General features: G+C 40.9%; 1 protein-coding gene across 1 annotated transcript; it reads right to left on the bottom strand.

Moving 5' to 3' along the window:
- Positions 1–3,718: 3,718 nt before the first annotated feature.
- On the bottom strand, positions 3,719–14,576 carry kdm1b (lysine demethylase 1B). The gene is given in 22 exon segments (XM_029443860.1): positions 3,719–4,826; positions 5,333–5,485; positions 5,990–6,070; positions 6,072–6,113; positions 6,883–7,008; positions 7,178–7,294; positions 8,019–8,093; positions 8,209–8,340; positions 8,934–9,061; positions 9,462–9,633; positions 9,741–9,875; positions 9,971–10,045; positions 10,158–10,328; positions 10,416–10,600; positions 11,146–11,338; positions 11,484–11,522; positions 11,617–11,730; positions 11,825–11,936; positions 12,252–12,341; positions 13,068–13,189; positions 13,476–13,618; positions 14,561–14,576. Coding segments are annotated over 22 exon segments (2,505 nt in total). The 3' UTR covers positions 3,719–4,742.
- Between the last annotated feature and the right edge of the window lie 52 nt (positions 14,577–14,628).

Here is a 14,628-nt window from a genome sequence, read left to right as displayed (position 1 = left end):
TATGTGTGAATCGATTTCTCTTTCATATGATATGAATAGGGGTTCAAATAGCCTTTTCTTCAGTTCATTCACTGTGAGACCTTGTGTTTCGTGCTATCTAACAAATTCTCACTAATGGTTACACTGCTCAGAGCTACTCATGAAAAGCTTACATTTGAGTGTATATACAAAACTCCTGAATATTTGTTTTATTTTAAGGGAACAAGAGCTGTATCAAATATCTCCATATTTCACTCAATGATTTGTAATGTAACCAGTTTCACCACTTAATTAAAATGGCTTGCATCAAACATCTTACTTCTTCTTAAAATTACAAATCACAAAGATAACACAATATACCTCAAATTACATAATGCCAATAACATTAGCCTAATTGACGATAGGTAAGATTCATCTAATATTTTCCTCTAAATGTATGCATCCTAAATGTATCCTCCTAAATACGTTACAAAATGCAAAAAGAAGAAAATTCAAGAGCTTTCACCTGGGAGATATGTCGCAAGAACTTGCTTCTGCAGTATGTTAATATATATCTGAAATAAATATATCTCAGATTTGGACATGTTGACTTTTTATGTTAATAGAAAACATTAGCTGAACCTGATCTATTTTTACATTTATTTTCTACTGTGAAAATTGCTTAATATGTTGAGGATTCAAAACATTTTGGTCATTTGTATCACAGTAGCTGTATTTGTATTTAACAAAGGAAACATTACAAAGTTTTAAAGTGTGTAAAGTTTACTTGGATACAGTTTTATATTCCAGCCACTTTCTGCAAGTAAAACTAAAGGAAGTTACTAAAAAGATAAATTTTACAAAAGGTAATTTTCTGTTGAACTAATTGATTGATTGCATGTTTCAGCTCTATTCATATCTTAAATCAAGTCTACCCATTAAAGTTAGCAATACTTTATTGATCCTCAGAGGGGGGGAGGGGGGAATAGGTTACGTTACCGTTTATCCTATTCCTATATAGAACAATTATAAGAAAGATAGAAACAAGCATGTAAAAGATGTGCATTATACAACAATACATATTGAAAAATAGAAATGTTTTTTAAAAGTATATATATTATATATCGATCCTAATAATGCTAATGAATTGGGATCAATGAATAAACATGTAAAAATACAAAAATAGTATAAATAAGATTAGTTGAAATGTACAGAATATTCGTCTACCGCTTATCCGGGGTTGGGTTGTGGGGGCAGCAGCTCCAATAAGGAACCCCAAACTTCCCTTCTCCGGGCAACATCCACCAGCTCCGACTGGGGGATTGCGAGGCGTTCCCAGGCCAGTGAGGAGATATTATAAACAAAAATATTATAAAACAATATAACATTTACAGTATATACAGATAAAGTTTGCTGCTGGACTTGGATGGGCTGCCACAATAAAGCCCCTGGTGTCTCCTGATGCATCATCTAAAATACATTATCGCCGGTGATAAAGCATATCTTCAATAATGATTGAAAATAAAAAAATTAAAGTATTATCTCTGGTTCCGTTCTCTGGGAACAAATGTTAAAGTAAGCCGTCAACTGTGCTTGATAACTTCAGAGAGTTGCTAGGCGTCGGGAGCGGCAAAATGTAGGGGCTTGAACAACTGGTGACGTACCAGGAAGTCCCCCGTAGACAGTACTGTCTCATTTCGTAGACCGTTCGGTTTAGCCTTCACGGTATACGGAGATCCTGGCCTCCAAAGACCGCGAAGGCTATGTCCTCCGAAGGCTGCAGCCCCTGAATTGAGACACAGCCATAATCTCTCCACTGAGTCCTGGGTCTTCCCCGGGGTCTCCTCCCGGCTGGACGTGCCTGGAACACCTCCCTAGGGAGGTGGCCGGGTGGCATCCTTATTAGATGCCCGAACCACCTCAACTGGCTCCTTTCAACGTAAAGGAGCAGCGGCTCTACTTAGTCTCTCACGGATGGCTGAACTTCTCACCCTATCTCTAAGGGAGACGCCAGCCACCCGCCTGAGAAAACCCATTTTGCCCGGTTGTACCTGCAATCTCGTTCTTTCGGTCATGACCCAGCCTTCATGATCATAGGTGAGTGTAGGAACAAAGATCGACCGGTAGATCGAGAGCTTTGCCTTCTGGCTCAGCTCTCTTTTCGTCACAACGGTGCGGTAAAGCGAATGCAATACCGCCCCCGCTACTCCGATTCTCCGGCCAATCTCTCGCTCCATCAAGCAAACAAGACCCCGAGGTACTTGAACTCCTTCACTTGGGGTAAGGGCTCATTCCCTACCCGGAGTAGGCAATCCACTGGTTTCCTGCTGAGAGCCATGGCCTCAGATTTTGAGGTGCTGATCCTCATCCCAACAGCTTCACACTCGGCTGCGAACCGATCCAGTGACTGCTGAAGGTCACAGACCGATGACGGCATCAGGACCACACCATCTACAAAGAGCAGCGATGAGATCCTCAGGCCACCGAACTGCAACCCCTCTCCTCCACGACTACGCCTCGATATCCTATCCATGAAAATCACAAACAGGATTGGATGGCCCTCAGAAGTGACCCCTTCCCTCCATACTCCCGCAGCACCTCCCACAGTATCACCCCGGGGACCCGGTCATACACCTTCTCCAGATCCACAAAACGCATATAGACCGGATGGACGTACTCCCCCCTTCAGGATCCTTGCAAGAGTGAAGAGTTGGTCCGTTGTTCCACAACCAAGACGCATTGTTCCTCTTCAATCAGAGGTTCGACTACCGGCCGAACCCTCCTTTCCAGCATCTTGAAGTAGACTTTACCAGGGAGGCTGAGACGTGTGATACCCCTGTAGTTGTCACACAATCTCTGGTCCCCCTTTTTGAATAGGGGAACCACCACCCCAGTCTGCCACCCCCTAGGCACTGTCCCAGACTTCCACGCAATGTTGACGAGGCGTGTCAACCAAGACAGCCCCTCAACACCTTAAAGCCTTCAGCATTTCTGGACGGATCTCATCAACCCCTGCAGCTTTGCCACTGTGGAGTTGTTTGACCTCCATCAGGGAAATTTACAATGGTCCCCCATCAGCTTCCAGCTCTGCCTCTACCATAGAGGGCATGTTAGTTGGATTCAGGAGTTCCTCAAAGTGCTTCTTCCACCGCCCGATAACCTTCTCAGTCAAAGTCAGCAGGGTCCCACCCTTGCTGTACACAGCTTGGATGGTTCCCCGCTTCCCCCTCCTGAGGTGCTGGACGGTTTTCCAGAAGCACCTTGGTGCCGACCGAAAGTCCTTCTCCAAACTCCTCCCACACCAGCTGCTTTGCCTCTACCATGGCAGCCAGTCGGTACCCTGTAACTCCCAGATAACATACTCCCAGATAACATAACCCCGAAGGACTCCTTCTTCAGTCGGATGGCTTCCCTGACCATCGGGGTCCACCGCGGTGTTCGAGGGTTACCGCCCCTTGACGTACCTAAGACCTTGAGACCACAGCTCCTCACTGCAGCTTCAGCAATAGAGGTTTTGAACATCTCCCACTCAGGTTCAATGCCCCCAACCTCCACAGGGATGTCTGAAAATACAGAATATTATGAATAAGAATATTACTTGAAATATACTAATAAGGAAATTCAAACAAGTAAGATAAAGAAGAAAACTAAAAGTTGGAGAAAATATGAAAACAAGCAGCAGCAACTACAACAGGCTACATGCTTATAATACCGGTGATTTGAGCAGGAACAATCGGAGCCAAATAATTATCCACAAGTGTAAGCGGTCAGTATGGCAGTTGATAGCTCAGTTTATTACACACATACAAGATAAATACTCAAGGACTGTAATGCTGGACAAACAGAACATGATCGTCTAGTGAACTGATCCAGACAGAGATATGAGGATCGAGATGTAGAGTTTCATTAATCAACATTAATCAAAAAAGTGAGGACATTGTTGTGTTGTTCCCCGACCCCAAACTTCATTGTTCAGAAACTAATAAAAGAGAAATAAGGAGTTATTTTTCCTCCTTCGGTTGGTTGTGTTCCAACCATTTTCAGTTCATTCTCAATCATTATTTTCTGCCAGGTAGTGTTGTCTTGATCACATCCCTGAGACAGAAAGGGGACAATCCTCTGATCATACTCATTATTCAACTTACCTAACACATGAACTATTCATTTATTTTTCTATATATCTAACCTTTCTCCAATTTGTACCAACAAATAATGCACATTCATGTAATCTGTATAAAACATTGGTAGGTACCTCAAAAGAAAACACTTTTAAATATCACTACAATATAATCTCTTGAAACTTGATCCTTGGAGATTACATTTGAATTTGTGACTGAGTGTTTACCAATGTTTAATGCAAGCCTAATCTCTCAAAATGAAATGTTCTGTCAATTTCCATCACCGAAGTGCTACGTACACCACTCATTAAACTCAAATGTATCATCCTGACCTCCAGCACAGCGGACCCAGGCAGAGCTGCACAGGGATTATCCTTATCATGCCTTTCTATTCATTTTGCAACGTTTTTCCTGCTGGATTTTTGATATAAATAAAAAGCACTTCTATTTTGTTAAATATGTAGAGCTTGGCCCTGAGAAGTTCTACTTGACCCCGCTGTTGAAAAGTGATGGTGTCTTGCTGATCAGACACATAGCAGTACAGTGAAATGTCATTCAAAGTGGAGCAATTCAGGTTGACGCAGTAGGAGTTGTTTAGCGGTCTGTTGCTCAGTGCAACCTGTGTGTCCATGCTGGTGTGTTTGAGTGCTCAGGGGCTGACAAAGTTTACATAGCAGCCATCTTGCTGGCCTCTCTGACCCCGCTCAGGTAGGCTCCCGTCACAGTCTGAGGGAAGTGTCTGTTGGTGGCCTGGTAACAAAAACCAAACACAATAAATCAATTTAAAACAAGAAACAAGATGACAATATTTGATAGCTAAAAAGTGACCAAATATCTGACATAAGTAACCCCACCTGCAGAAACCCAACCTTTAATTAACAGAGGTGCCCAGATCTGATAGGACTTTTTCTCAATTGTAATTCTGAAATGTCACAGCAGGAACAGCACAGGTGTTCATAATACATTTAATGATGGCTAAATCCCTTTTAACTGCTTTGATTTCAGGGTCCTGGTATTGTGCATGCCTGCTCTGTCACAGTGACATGGTTTACTAGGACACTTGAATAGAACATCATTAACGTTATTAGTAGTAGCTGCCAAGTCTGCTGTTGAAAGTGCAGTGGGGAAAACTCAAAAGGAATATTAACTCATCACCAATAATGTTGTCAAAAGCATATAAATCTCATTTCATCACAGACATCAACAGACTTTGAGAAAAATGTGATTTAAAAAAAGAAAGATAAAAGCAGCGTTACCTCTCCAGCAAAGAAGACTTTTCCCTGCACGTCTTCAGCGAGGATGTCATAGGCCTCCCCACTTCCCCCCGTCTTCACAAAGCTGTAGGACATCTGGGACCACATGTCTTTGCTCCAATGTGTGACAAAGAAATGCAGCGGCTCTGGGACTTCCTATCAAAGAATGACAGACAGTAAAGAACAACAGCAATGAGAACCCATACAAAAAAAAAAATACAAATAACTCCAATGAAAGGTTTAGGTTGTATTTGGGGTCAACAGAAAATGTGCTGCGTGAATTAGAAGAACTTTAAACCTTTTTATACAGCAGGAACTCTAGGTCTTAGTTCCTGACACATACAAAGTACTTTCTGATAGGCCAGGGACTATCAGGGTGGAGGCTTATGTCCCATTTTTAACCATTCAAACATCAGAGTAGTAAAGTAGTAAGTTAGAAACAACAAAGTGCTGTCCTTGTGTTGTTGCCCGCCTTTTCAAGTTTCTAAATGAATGTGAATAGGGACTTTTACCTCCTAAGATTAGTTACTGTGACTATATGGTTGAAAAAGGACTTTTCATGCCTCATCAATACTTTCACTGCAACACTCCAATAAATGTCAGTCCAAAGTGTCGGTCACGCTTTAGCAGAATGTGACACACTAAATGTGGCAGCATTACCTGCTCTTTGAAAAGTTCACGCAGGACCTTCATGCACTCATCCACCACCAGCTTGTCCTCCATGTCCCGGACAGCAGGGACAGGCATCACCAGTGATAACAGACATGAGGACAGCCTGCTTCCCCTACACACACACACACACACACACACACACACACACACACACACACAGTAATCAAGACATGAAGTCAAAATGTAAAATCAAGAAATGTTCCTTCCCTTTTTGTTCTCTATTTTACCGCACTTCTCTATCTTTAATTATTTTCATCTCTTCTGTATTCTTGTCATGATTACATTTAAATGCCTTTCTGTTCATCTGTTGTTGCAGTCTAACACCAGTAGTTCACACCTATTTTCCCTGGTAGCAAACATCATAGTCATCATTTCTGACAGGAGAGTTTATGATTATGAGACAGACACAATGTCATGACCCGATTATCATGGCCAGGCCAAAACAATTGACGATATTAACCCAATAATCATCAAAATATGCTTAAAACTCTAAACATGGCTCTGGAATCATTTGAGCTTACATTTTGTTAAGAAACTAAAACTTTTATCGCCTAACAGATAAGACATCTTTTTTAGTGAAAAGAACAAGCGAATCCAACAATCTGAAATAACGTGATCATAAGACATATAAAAGGTTAGACACATTTTAATTTTGTTTGATTTTTAAATCCGGCTTTACTTTTCACTTCTCTACCATTATAACGAGCTAGACAACTTTTTTAAGTCACTTCTGAGGATATTCACAATTATCCCAACAATGGATATTCACCACAACTTATTGTAAATATTTTTCCTCACAATCCACGATAAAACCCTAAATCGTCCTATCCATAGTTGAACGGTAAGATATTGTCTTGCTGTGTGGATGAGAAAAAACAAACCTGTGGCTCCATGTCATAGAAGACACTGAACATGCCTCTCTTGTCAGGGCCTGGTGGTATGTGACCAAAGTAGTCTGCCCCTTGGATTTTTTTGTCCCAGAATCTGTACGGGAACTGAAGAGCGATCTGGAAGAAGTTTTGAAATAACATTTTAGCATCTACAAAAAGGAAACTTTCTAATCAGCTGTTATTTTGCCTTAAAAATAAATGTTCTGAATACTTCGCCAACATTTGCCTGGTGTCCTGTACTTATCTCCAACCATGAATTACACAAACACATCAAAACAGATATTACCTTTTCTATGATGCCGGCTCCCAGACTGTGAATAGCTTTCAGTTTCCTGTCAGGAAGCGGAGGGTTGAACTTAATCAAGTTCTTCTGAAGTAAAGTCAACGGGACGGTTACAAGAACCTAAAAGAGTAACATTACACCACAATGATCAACAGGGAATTGTGGAAGCATTTGGCAGACTAAATTAAAATGTAATCTCCTAATGGTCTTTTCATTCCCCTTTATATGCATTAATTGGGTCAACATTTAAATTCAATGATGCAATTTGCATTTATATTTTCACTACTAGCATTCGCTGACAATATTTAAATGAAAATGGAAAACTTGACATTTAATTTTCAAAGACAAACAAAGACAAATGTTAATTCAAATTTGACAACACAAATGTTATTTTAAATATTGTAAGTTAATTTAGCATTTTTAGATGCATCATTTAAGTCACAATTAAAATGCATTTACATTTTTATTTCCATATACACCTTTATGCATATTCTCAGACAATGAATTGTCAAATTGTCTTTGCATATTCATTTTCAAAGACTAACCTGCATTATGGTGGACAATATATAAATGTTCATTCAAATTTGAAAATGGAAAAGCATTACGCCCAATTTCTAATTACATTTGAATGCTGTCGCCCCGTTTCACTGACTGAGACATGAAATGGGAAATGCAAAGTGCTTTTTGCATTTTCCAGTTCTAGCAACCCATCAGGTGTTCTCGAATGGTAGAATAAATACATCCACATTCTCTGCAATGAAACGTTTTCTAGGACAAAGTCTTGAAATGATGATAGAAATGATATATTGTATACATTTTATGACATTTATTAAGATATTTGTACCTTCTGTACTGTCCACTGAGACCCGTTGGAGGAGGTAACTTTGACAACATCACCTGAGTAATCAATGGCCTGAACCTGGAATTGAAAAAACTAAATGTACACCCGATTTGGATTTTGAACATTGGGATTTATCTCTGCAGTCTAAGAAAGGTCAAATTAGCAGCTGAAATTAAAAGATTGAATTACAAACCGGGCACTTTGTGCGGATGTCCAGGCCCTCGGCCAGCTTGTGGAGTAACGCAGAGTAGCCCTTGGTGAGTAAAGTGTGGTCCCCTGAGAACTGGGCAAAAAACTCATTGTGGTCCCAAGATCTTGCCGATACCTACAAATGAAAACAAATATACATTACATTACATTACAGGTAATTTATCCAACTTACATTGAAGTACAGGGGCAGTCTCCCTGGATTCTCCCTGGAGCAACTCAACCTTGCTCAGGGGTACAATGGTGGCAGCCTGGTATTGAACTCCCGACCATCTAGTGTTTTGTTTGACCACCACTAGACCACTAGGCCATCACCCTTACATTATATGTCAGAACATTCTCATCACCCTTGAAGACACAACATCAAAACCCACACAAACAAAATGTCACAAAATGTGCAGTATGCAGACTTGTCACCAGTGTTTATTTTCTGCAATATAAAAAAAAGAGAGGATTTTACAGTGAATCTAAAGAATGTAAATGTGTTTTAATCACAAGCAATGTTTTATCTCTGTGTTGTTGTCCTCGTATTGTATTTATTTCATTTTTTTTTTGTTATACTGATATGGACCGATATGTCTGAAATAAAGTTCAACCGAATCAGCTTGAATTCTCTGCATTAAAACATCAAATTTGGTGGCAAAGGACATTTCAGTTTCATACAACAAACTGAAAAATCTAGCAGTCATTTAGTGTTTGAGCTTTCCACACCTGGTCTAACGTGCTTCCACAGGCGTACTCCAGGTTGCTGAGATGAAACTGAAGCACTTTCTCCTCCAACTCACTGAACTGGATTCCAGACTCCTGAAGGAAGTTCTTCTTCACCTCCTGGACTTTTTCTGTAGAGATAAAATGCATAAAACTAAAAAAAAAGGTCAAATATCTCTAAACACAGATCAAATCAAGTTTCTAAATGTGTTTTATTTAGGAAATAGTTTCGCTAAATAGCACACTTTTTCTCTCAGCACTGCTTCCGTGTAACCTGCATTACACTACGTACTGCAACGTCATAGTCAGACTTCTGGAATTTATATGGGAATGCATTTGATAATCTGCAGGTTAGACCAAACATGACAATAGCTGCTGCAGAACAAGGACATTTTGTCAGAGGGTCATGCAAGACAAAAGAAAACATTTTCTAAAGCACTGGATTATTTTCTAGCCTTCTACAACAGTTATGTCATCATTTCAACCAAAATGGACTTTTCTTTATGTGGCTTTACTGAACATGTTCAGCACCTCTCAGCGGTGTGTCCTGGTTCTGAGACTTGTCCTTCCTCCATTCTGACACCACGTCCAGGATGGCGTTGAAGTGGAAGTCCATGCGCTTGTCGATGGCCGGGTCAGTAACCTGCCCCCCCTCCTGGAAGAGATCACACCGCTCTCCCAGCTTGTGCATCTTGATGCCCATCTGCAACAGAAGAGTGGAGAGTCCAATTGGAAGATCTTTCCGATTACAACAGACTTAAGATCAGGTTAAATGCACAGCAGACTTTTGAGCTCTTAAAAACATCGAACCTGTTCACACATCAGGGCGATGGGGTTGTTTACACAGCCATTGACAATTTGAGCTCCTCGGCCTACAGTGACGCCCAGAGAAGTATCATCCCACACACGACCTCCAATTCTATCCCTTGCCTCAAGCACCACCACCTGTAAACCAATGAAAATGAAGAGTGTAAAGGGACAGAACTGTAACGGTAAAACAGGAGGTCAGAGAAGATGTGCGACAGGAACTAAGGAGTTACCTGAGTGCCAAAGTTTCGCAGCTGCCGTGCAGCAGCCAGCCCCGAAGCCCCGGCACCGATGATGACAACATTCCTCTGCAAAAATAATTAAATATGTGGAGGCCCTGTAAGTCTTATCCAAATAAATGACAAAAAAAAACTGTTTTACATGAGATATGCGCTGTATTGTCATGATGAGGAAACTCACAGTGAAGTGTCTTTCAGGGAGCAGAGGCGGCTTCACTGCCAGCACACCAGTGTTGATGAGGCCCTTCCTGGTCATGAAGTGGAGCACCCGGTCCATCTCCTGCACGCAGCGCACCCGCACCAACCCTCGGACAATGATGTGCAGGGCACATTTCTTGCAAGTCAGCACCTCCTTAAGAAAAACAGGAAAAAATATATACATATATTCTAGGTCCAGGTAAGTTGAAAACATGCATTATTTGTAAGTCACCGTTGGTACCTTGCAATTGTTGTGCCAGGAGGCCAGAATGAGGTTACGCAAAGCCAAATACATGGTGGGATCCCGGGAAAATTCTGGAAACTCGTAAAGCTCATCTAGCTCCATCATATCTGGCCGTACGCACAGAGCCTTGCCACACTCATTAGGCTGGTAGAAGGGCTGGAAGTATGGACACAGGCCTGGAACTGAGGGAAACAATCATGTTTACTACGCCACAGTACTAAATGCTTTAGACTGATATCTCTAAATAGGAGCATAAACATTGGCAGCTGAAATATTCCATTCCCTCCAGTGATGGTTTCAATGTTTGACAAAAGGTTCAGTTTCAGCTTCGTCTCAGAGGAAATGTGGAATAACTGGATATCATTCACAGGTCTTGTGCAGGGATTTTGGGAAAAATATAAGAGAAGATTGAAATATAATGCTATCCCAATGGATCATGTGTTTTTTTACTTCAAGACTGGAAAGAAGTCTATACAATGAAATATATGACAGCAAAACTGCAAATGAAGATGGATATCATTTTGTACAAAGATGAACTCCAGTTATGTTGTACTTGACAGTCTGAATACTAGGATGTGGACAGGTGTACTTGGTAAATGAACAAAAGAAAAGCCCTCTGTTAAGGACTCTTTAACAGTGTTTCACATTATGTTACTTACATTGAAATCTAAATAAAGTTCAAATAAAATAAAAGATATCTCCATTCCTCTCACACCCACAGACTTACTTTGTGGCTGGACGGCTCTGCAGTGGTCTGCCCTCAGCTCAGACAGAGACATGTTGCTGGGAGAGCCTGACGGACTCATCCCCACACAGTCAGGGTAGTAGGCAGCGAGGAACGGGCTGGCAGGACTTTCTTTGAACAACGGCGGCAAAATCAACATTGAATGCCACCAGCTGTCCGTCACCTCGGCCACTCTCTGTGAGAAGGAAACAACGTGGGATTTAAGAGGATGCAAATCACCATAAGCAACTTCCATGTTTAAAGCAAGGCTGACAAAAACATTTCCTTTTGTGATAACTGCTATGATGCAAAAACAGATCTTATAAACATCCCCAGCTTACCAAGTCCTCCGGTTGGGAGCACTGGTCTGTTCCCTCACTCTGCAGGCAAAGACAGACAATCATCATCTTAAATCATTTTTTAAAAAGGTCACTTGTGAGTGGCTGGATGATTATTTTTCCATTTCCTGTTTACCTTAATGTTGTTGAACTTCATCCCACAGCGGTATGTTGCTGCTAGGGAAGCAGTGAGTTGGATCTCCTTGGTCAGCTGACGCCACTTCCTACAGTCTGGTTTAGTACATTGAACCTGGAGGGAACATATTACAATGAACATTACTGTATTTGTGATATGGAGCAGGTTCAACTGTTCAACAGGAACCAGGAAAGCTGCCTTTGCTTACCCAGAACGGTAGCTGCTGATCTGCCATGAAAGCTTTGAGACTGGGCTCACTTTTCCCATTACTGGTCCACACCTTCTTCCAAGAAGCAAAGATCTCATAGCCATCTTTGTGACTGCCAGTACAAAAAAAGTAAATTTTTGGTGCAACAGCATTTTAAATGTCACCATGCAAAAAATACTGAAACATGTTTGTTTATTAAAGGCACACTGAATAGGATTTGTCAGTAGCGGTTTGTAAACACAAAAAGAAACACAGGCAGAGGGCTGCAGGGTCTCTGCAGATGCAGACACCACCCCATACACTTCTAGTAGGTCATAAGCGATGATTGAGAGGGTATATTTTTGAGTCCATGACTTGTTTTATTAAGGCAAAATCCTACTCATTGTTCCTTTAATGTTATGAGAGTAGTTAGTTCCGTCAACATTACCTTCTGTAGTAGTGATCAAAACATTCGTTGCAAAAATGCTCACCACATGACAGATGATACCAGCGAGATGTGTATCCATTTTTAGCACATCTGAGAAGACACAGAACAAATCAGAACAATCTGAAAGAAGGAGTGATTGAGTTAAAGGGATAGTTTGGATGTTTTGAAGTGTTGTTATGAGGTACTTATCCATAGTCAGTGTTTTACTACAGTAGATGGCGGTCGGCACGCTCCCAGTCTGGAGAAACAGACAGGAGTACCACCACAGAGGCTACATCAGTTTAAGTTTACACTATATTTTGAATATTTGCAACGCTTTACCTTGCTGTCAGACAGCCCTTTCTGATGGGAAACTGAAGCCCTCATCTATGCTCTCTTCAAAGCCACCAGACTCTGTTGACAAAAACATTCTTTTTATCTCTCCCAACACAGGAGTTGCTGGTCTAACGCTGCCTCGATTGGTTAGGGTTAGTTCGAATGCACCAAAGTCACACAATAACAAAAACAAACTAACCAATCGAGGAAGCAGTAGACCAGCAACTCCCGTGTTCTGAGAGGTAAAATTATGTTTATTATTGTTTTTGTGATTAGAGTCTGGTGGCTTTAAAGAGAGCATAGCTAACTGCTTCAGCGCAAGGTAAAGCATTAAAAATATTCTTAATACAGCGTACACTTAAAAGGATATTGATTTTTTTAGGTGGCTAAAATACGTCCATCTACACTGACTATGGATGAGTACATCAAACACCAACACTTCAAAGCGCCCGAACTATAACTTTAAGATCTGATTTTTGATAATACCAAGAAACATGTTACCTGTCAGATGCACTTGCAAAACAAACTGGGTATGTGGCAGAGCATCCGGCCTTCTCACACTTTCTGTACTTCTTCTCGGACTGGTCGTCTTCCTCCTCTGTGTCTGTGGCTTTTCTTTTGCTCTAGAAGAGAGTGTGAAGAAATCCATGACAGAGCTCAACTGAACTTTAATTTTGTAACATGAGCTTTAACTTAAAATCAGAATCGAAAACCACTTCAAGATTCCTCGCTTCTTCGCTTGGGTTAAGTCCTAATGTGTTTATTCTCAAATATCAGTATCAACCTGAAAAACTCAGGATCAGACGGGCATAAACAAATGGTCAAAAGAAATGGGGACCAAGTAAGAACCATGAGAAATGGCTGTGTTCAGTAGGCAGACAGAAGTTGAACATGCATGCTGCAGTTTACCTGTCCAGGTGGAGGGTTGTTGGTGCGCTTCACCCGGACATTGATCTGCCTACCGGAGGAGCGCAGGGTCTGGCCGTCCCCCGGTGACTCCACGGAGGTCCTCTTCTTAGCTCGCCGAGCCCCAGAGGCATTCCCAGGATAGTCTAAACATAAGTGACCAAAATATATCTTTAACAGTGGAGATGGATAGATAGGATCATTTTTTGATATGTAGGCTATGAGGATCTTCATTGTCTGTCTTTAAATGCTTAGCAGAATATTTCATTGGGTGCATTAATGCATTCATTAATTACCCAGTTAATTTGATGCCCTTTTTAAAGCCATAAAGCTCTTTGAATTTGGAATTTGAACCTTTGCCTCTAAAGAAAGTTTTTATTTTTTTTATTAAAGCATTATTTTTTAAGGCTGCTTTTCATTGTTCAAAATTGAAATCATGTTGCTCTTGTTGCTTAGGTTTACTTTTATAATCATGAATTCATGTCATGACAATGATGGCATTCTTTTTGTTCATTATTTGTCATGCTTGTTTTCTATGATTTTTTGTATAAAGCACCCAATAATTGGTCAAATGCAATGACTTGTCAGGACCCTCCTGAAGATAGATGAATGAGTTTATACGACACAAAACAGCGATACACACAAGAATAAAGAATAAAACCACAGCAGTGAAGTGATAGTCTAGCCACCAGAACTAGCTGACACTATAAGAGTATATGCTAATAATGGAGGAAATGCGAATGTGAGGTGATTACAAAGTAATTAAATAGACAGTGCACGAATAATGATTACTATGGATTATATAACATACAAATGGAAGATAAATACACTAACACTTGCAGTGCAGTGCAGCTCAGCTCAAATGGGGCCTTTGTTGTGGCTGATAGGCTCTTTCTGACAGATAACATGATGTATTCTATTAACGAAACTAATAACAAAAAGATTAAAGCGAATGAAACACGAGATTAAATTGTAAGTGAACACACCACATTTTGCGACACATTAGCGAGCTCTTTAAACCAGAAAACAATGTCCGCCTGTCACATTTGTAGCATGTAGGCTACATGCTAAATGCTATGAACACTGACCTGCATCTGACAGCATGGCGGACTGCGGTGATTCTTTAACAATCCCGGTGATTTATTGACGTTTATAT

This window comes from Cottoperca gobio, chromosome 11 (genome assembly GCF_900634415.1).
Source record: "Cottoperca gobio chromosome 11, fCotGob3.1, whole genome shotgun sequence".
Classification (NCBI taxonomy): domain Eukaryota; kingdom Metazoa; phylum Chordata; class Actinopteri; order Perciformes; family Bovichtidae; genus Cottoperca; species Cottoperca gobio.
The sequence above is the reverse complement of the archived record's forward strand: the minus strand, read 5'-3'. Positions and strand labels throughout refer to the sequence as shown.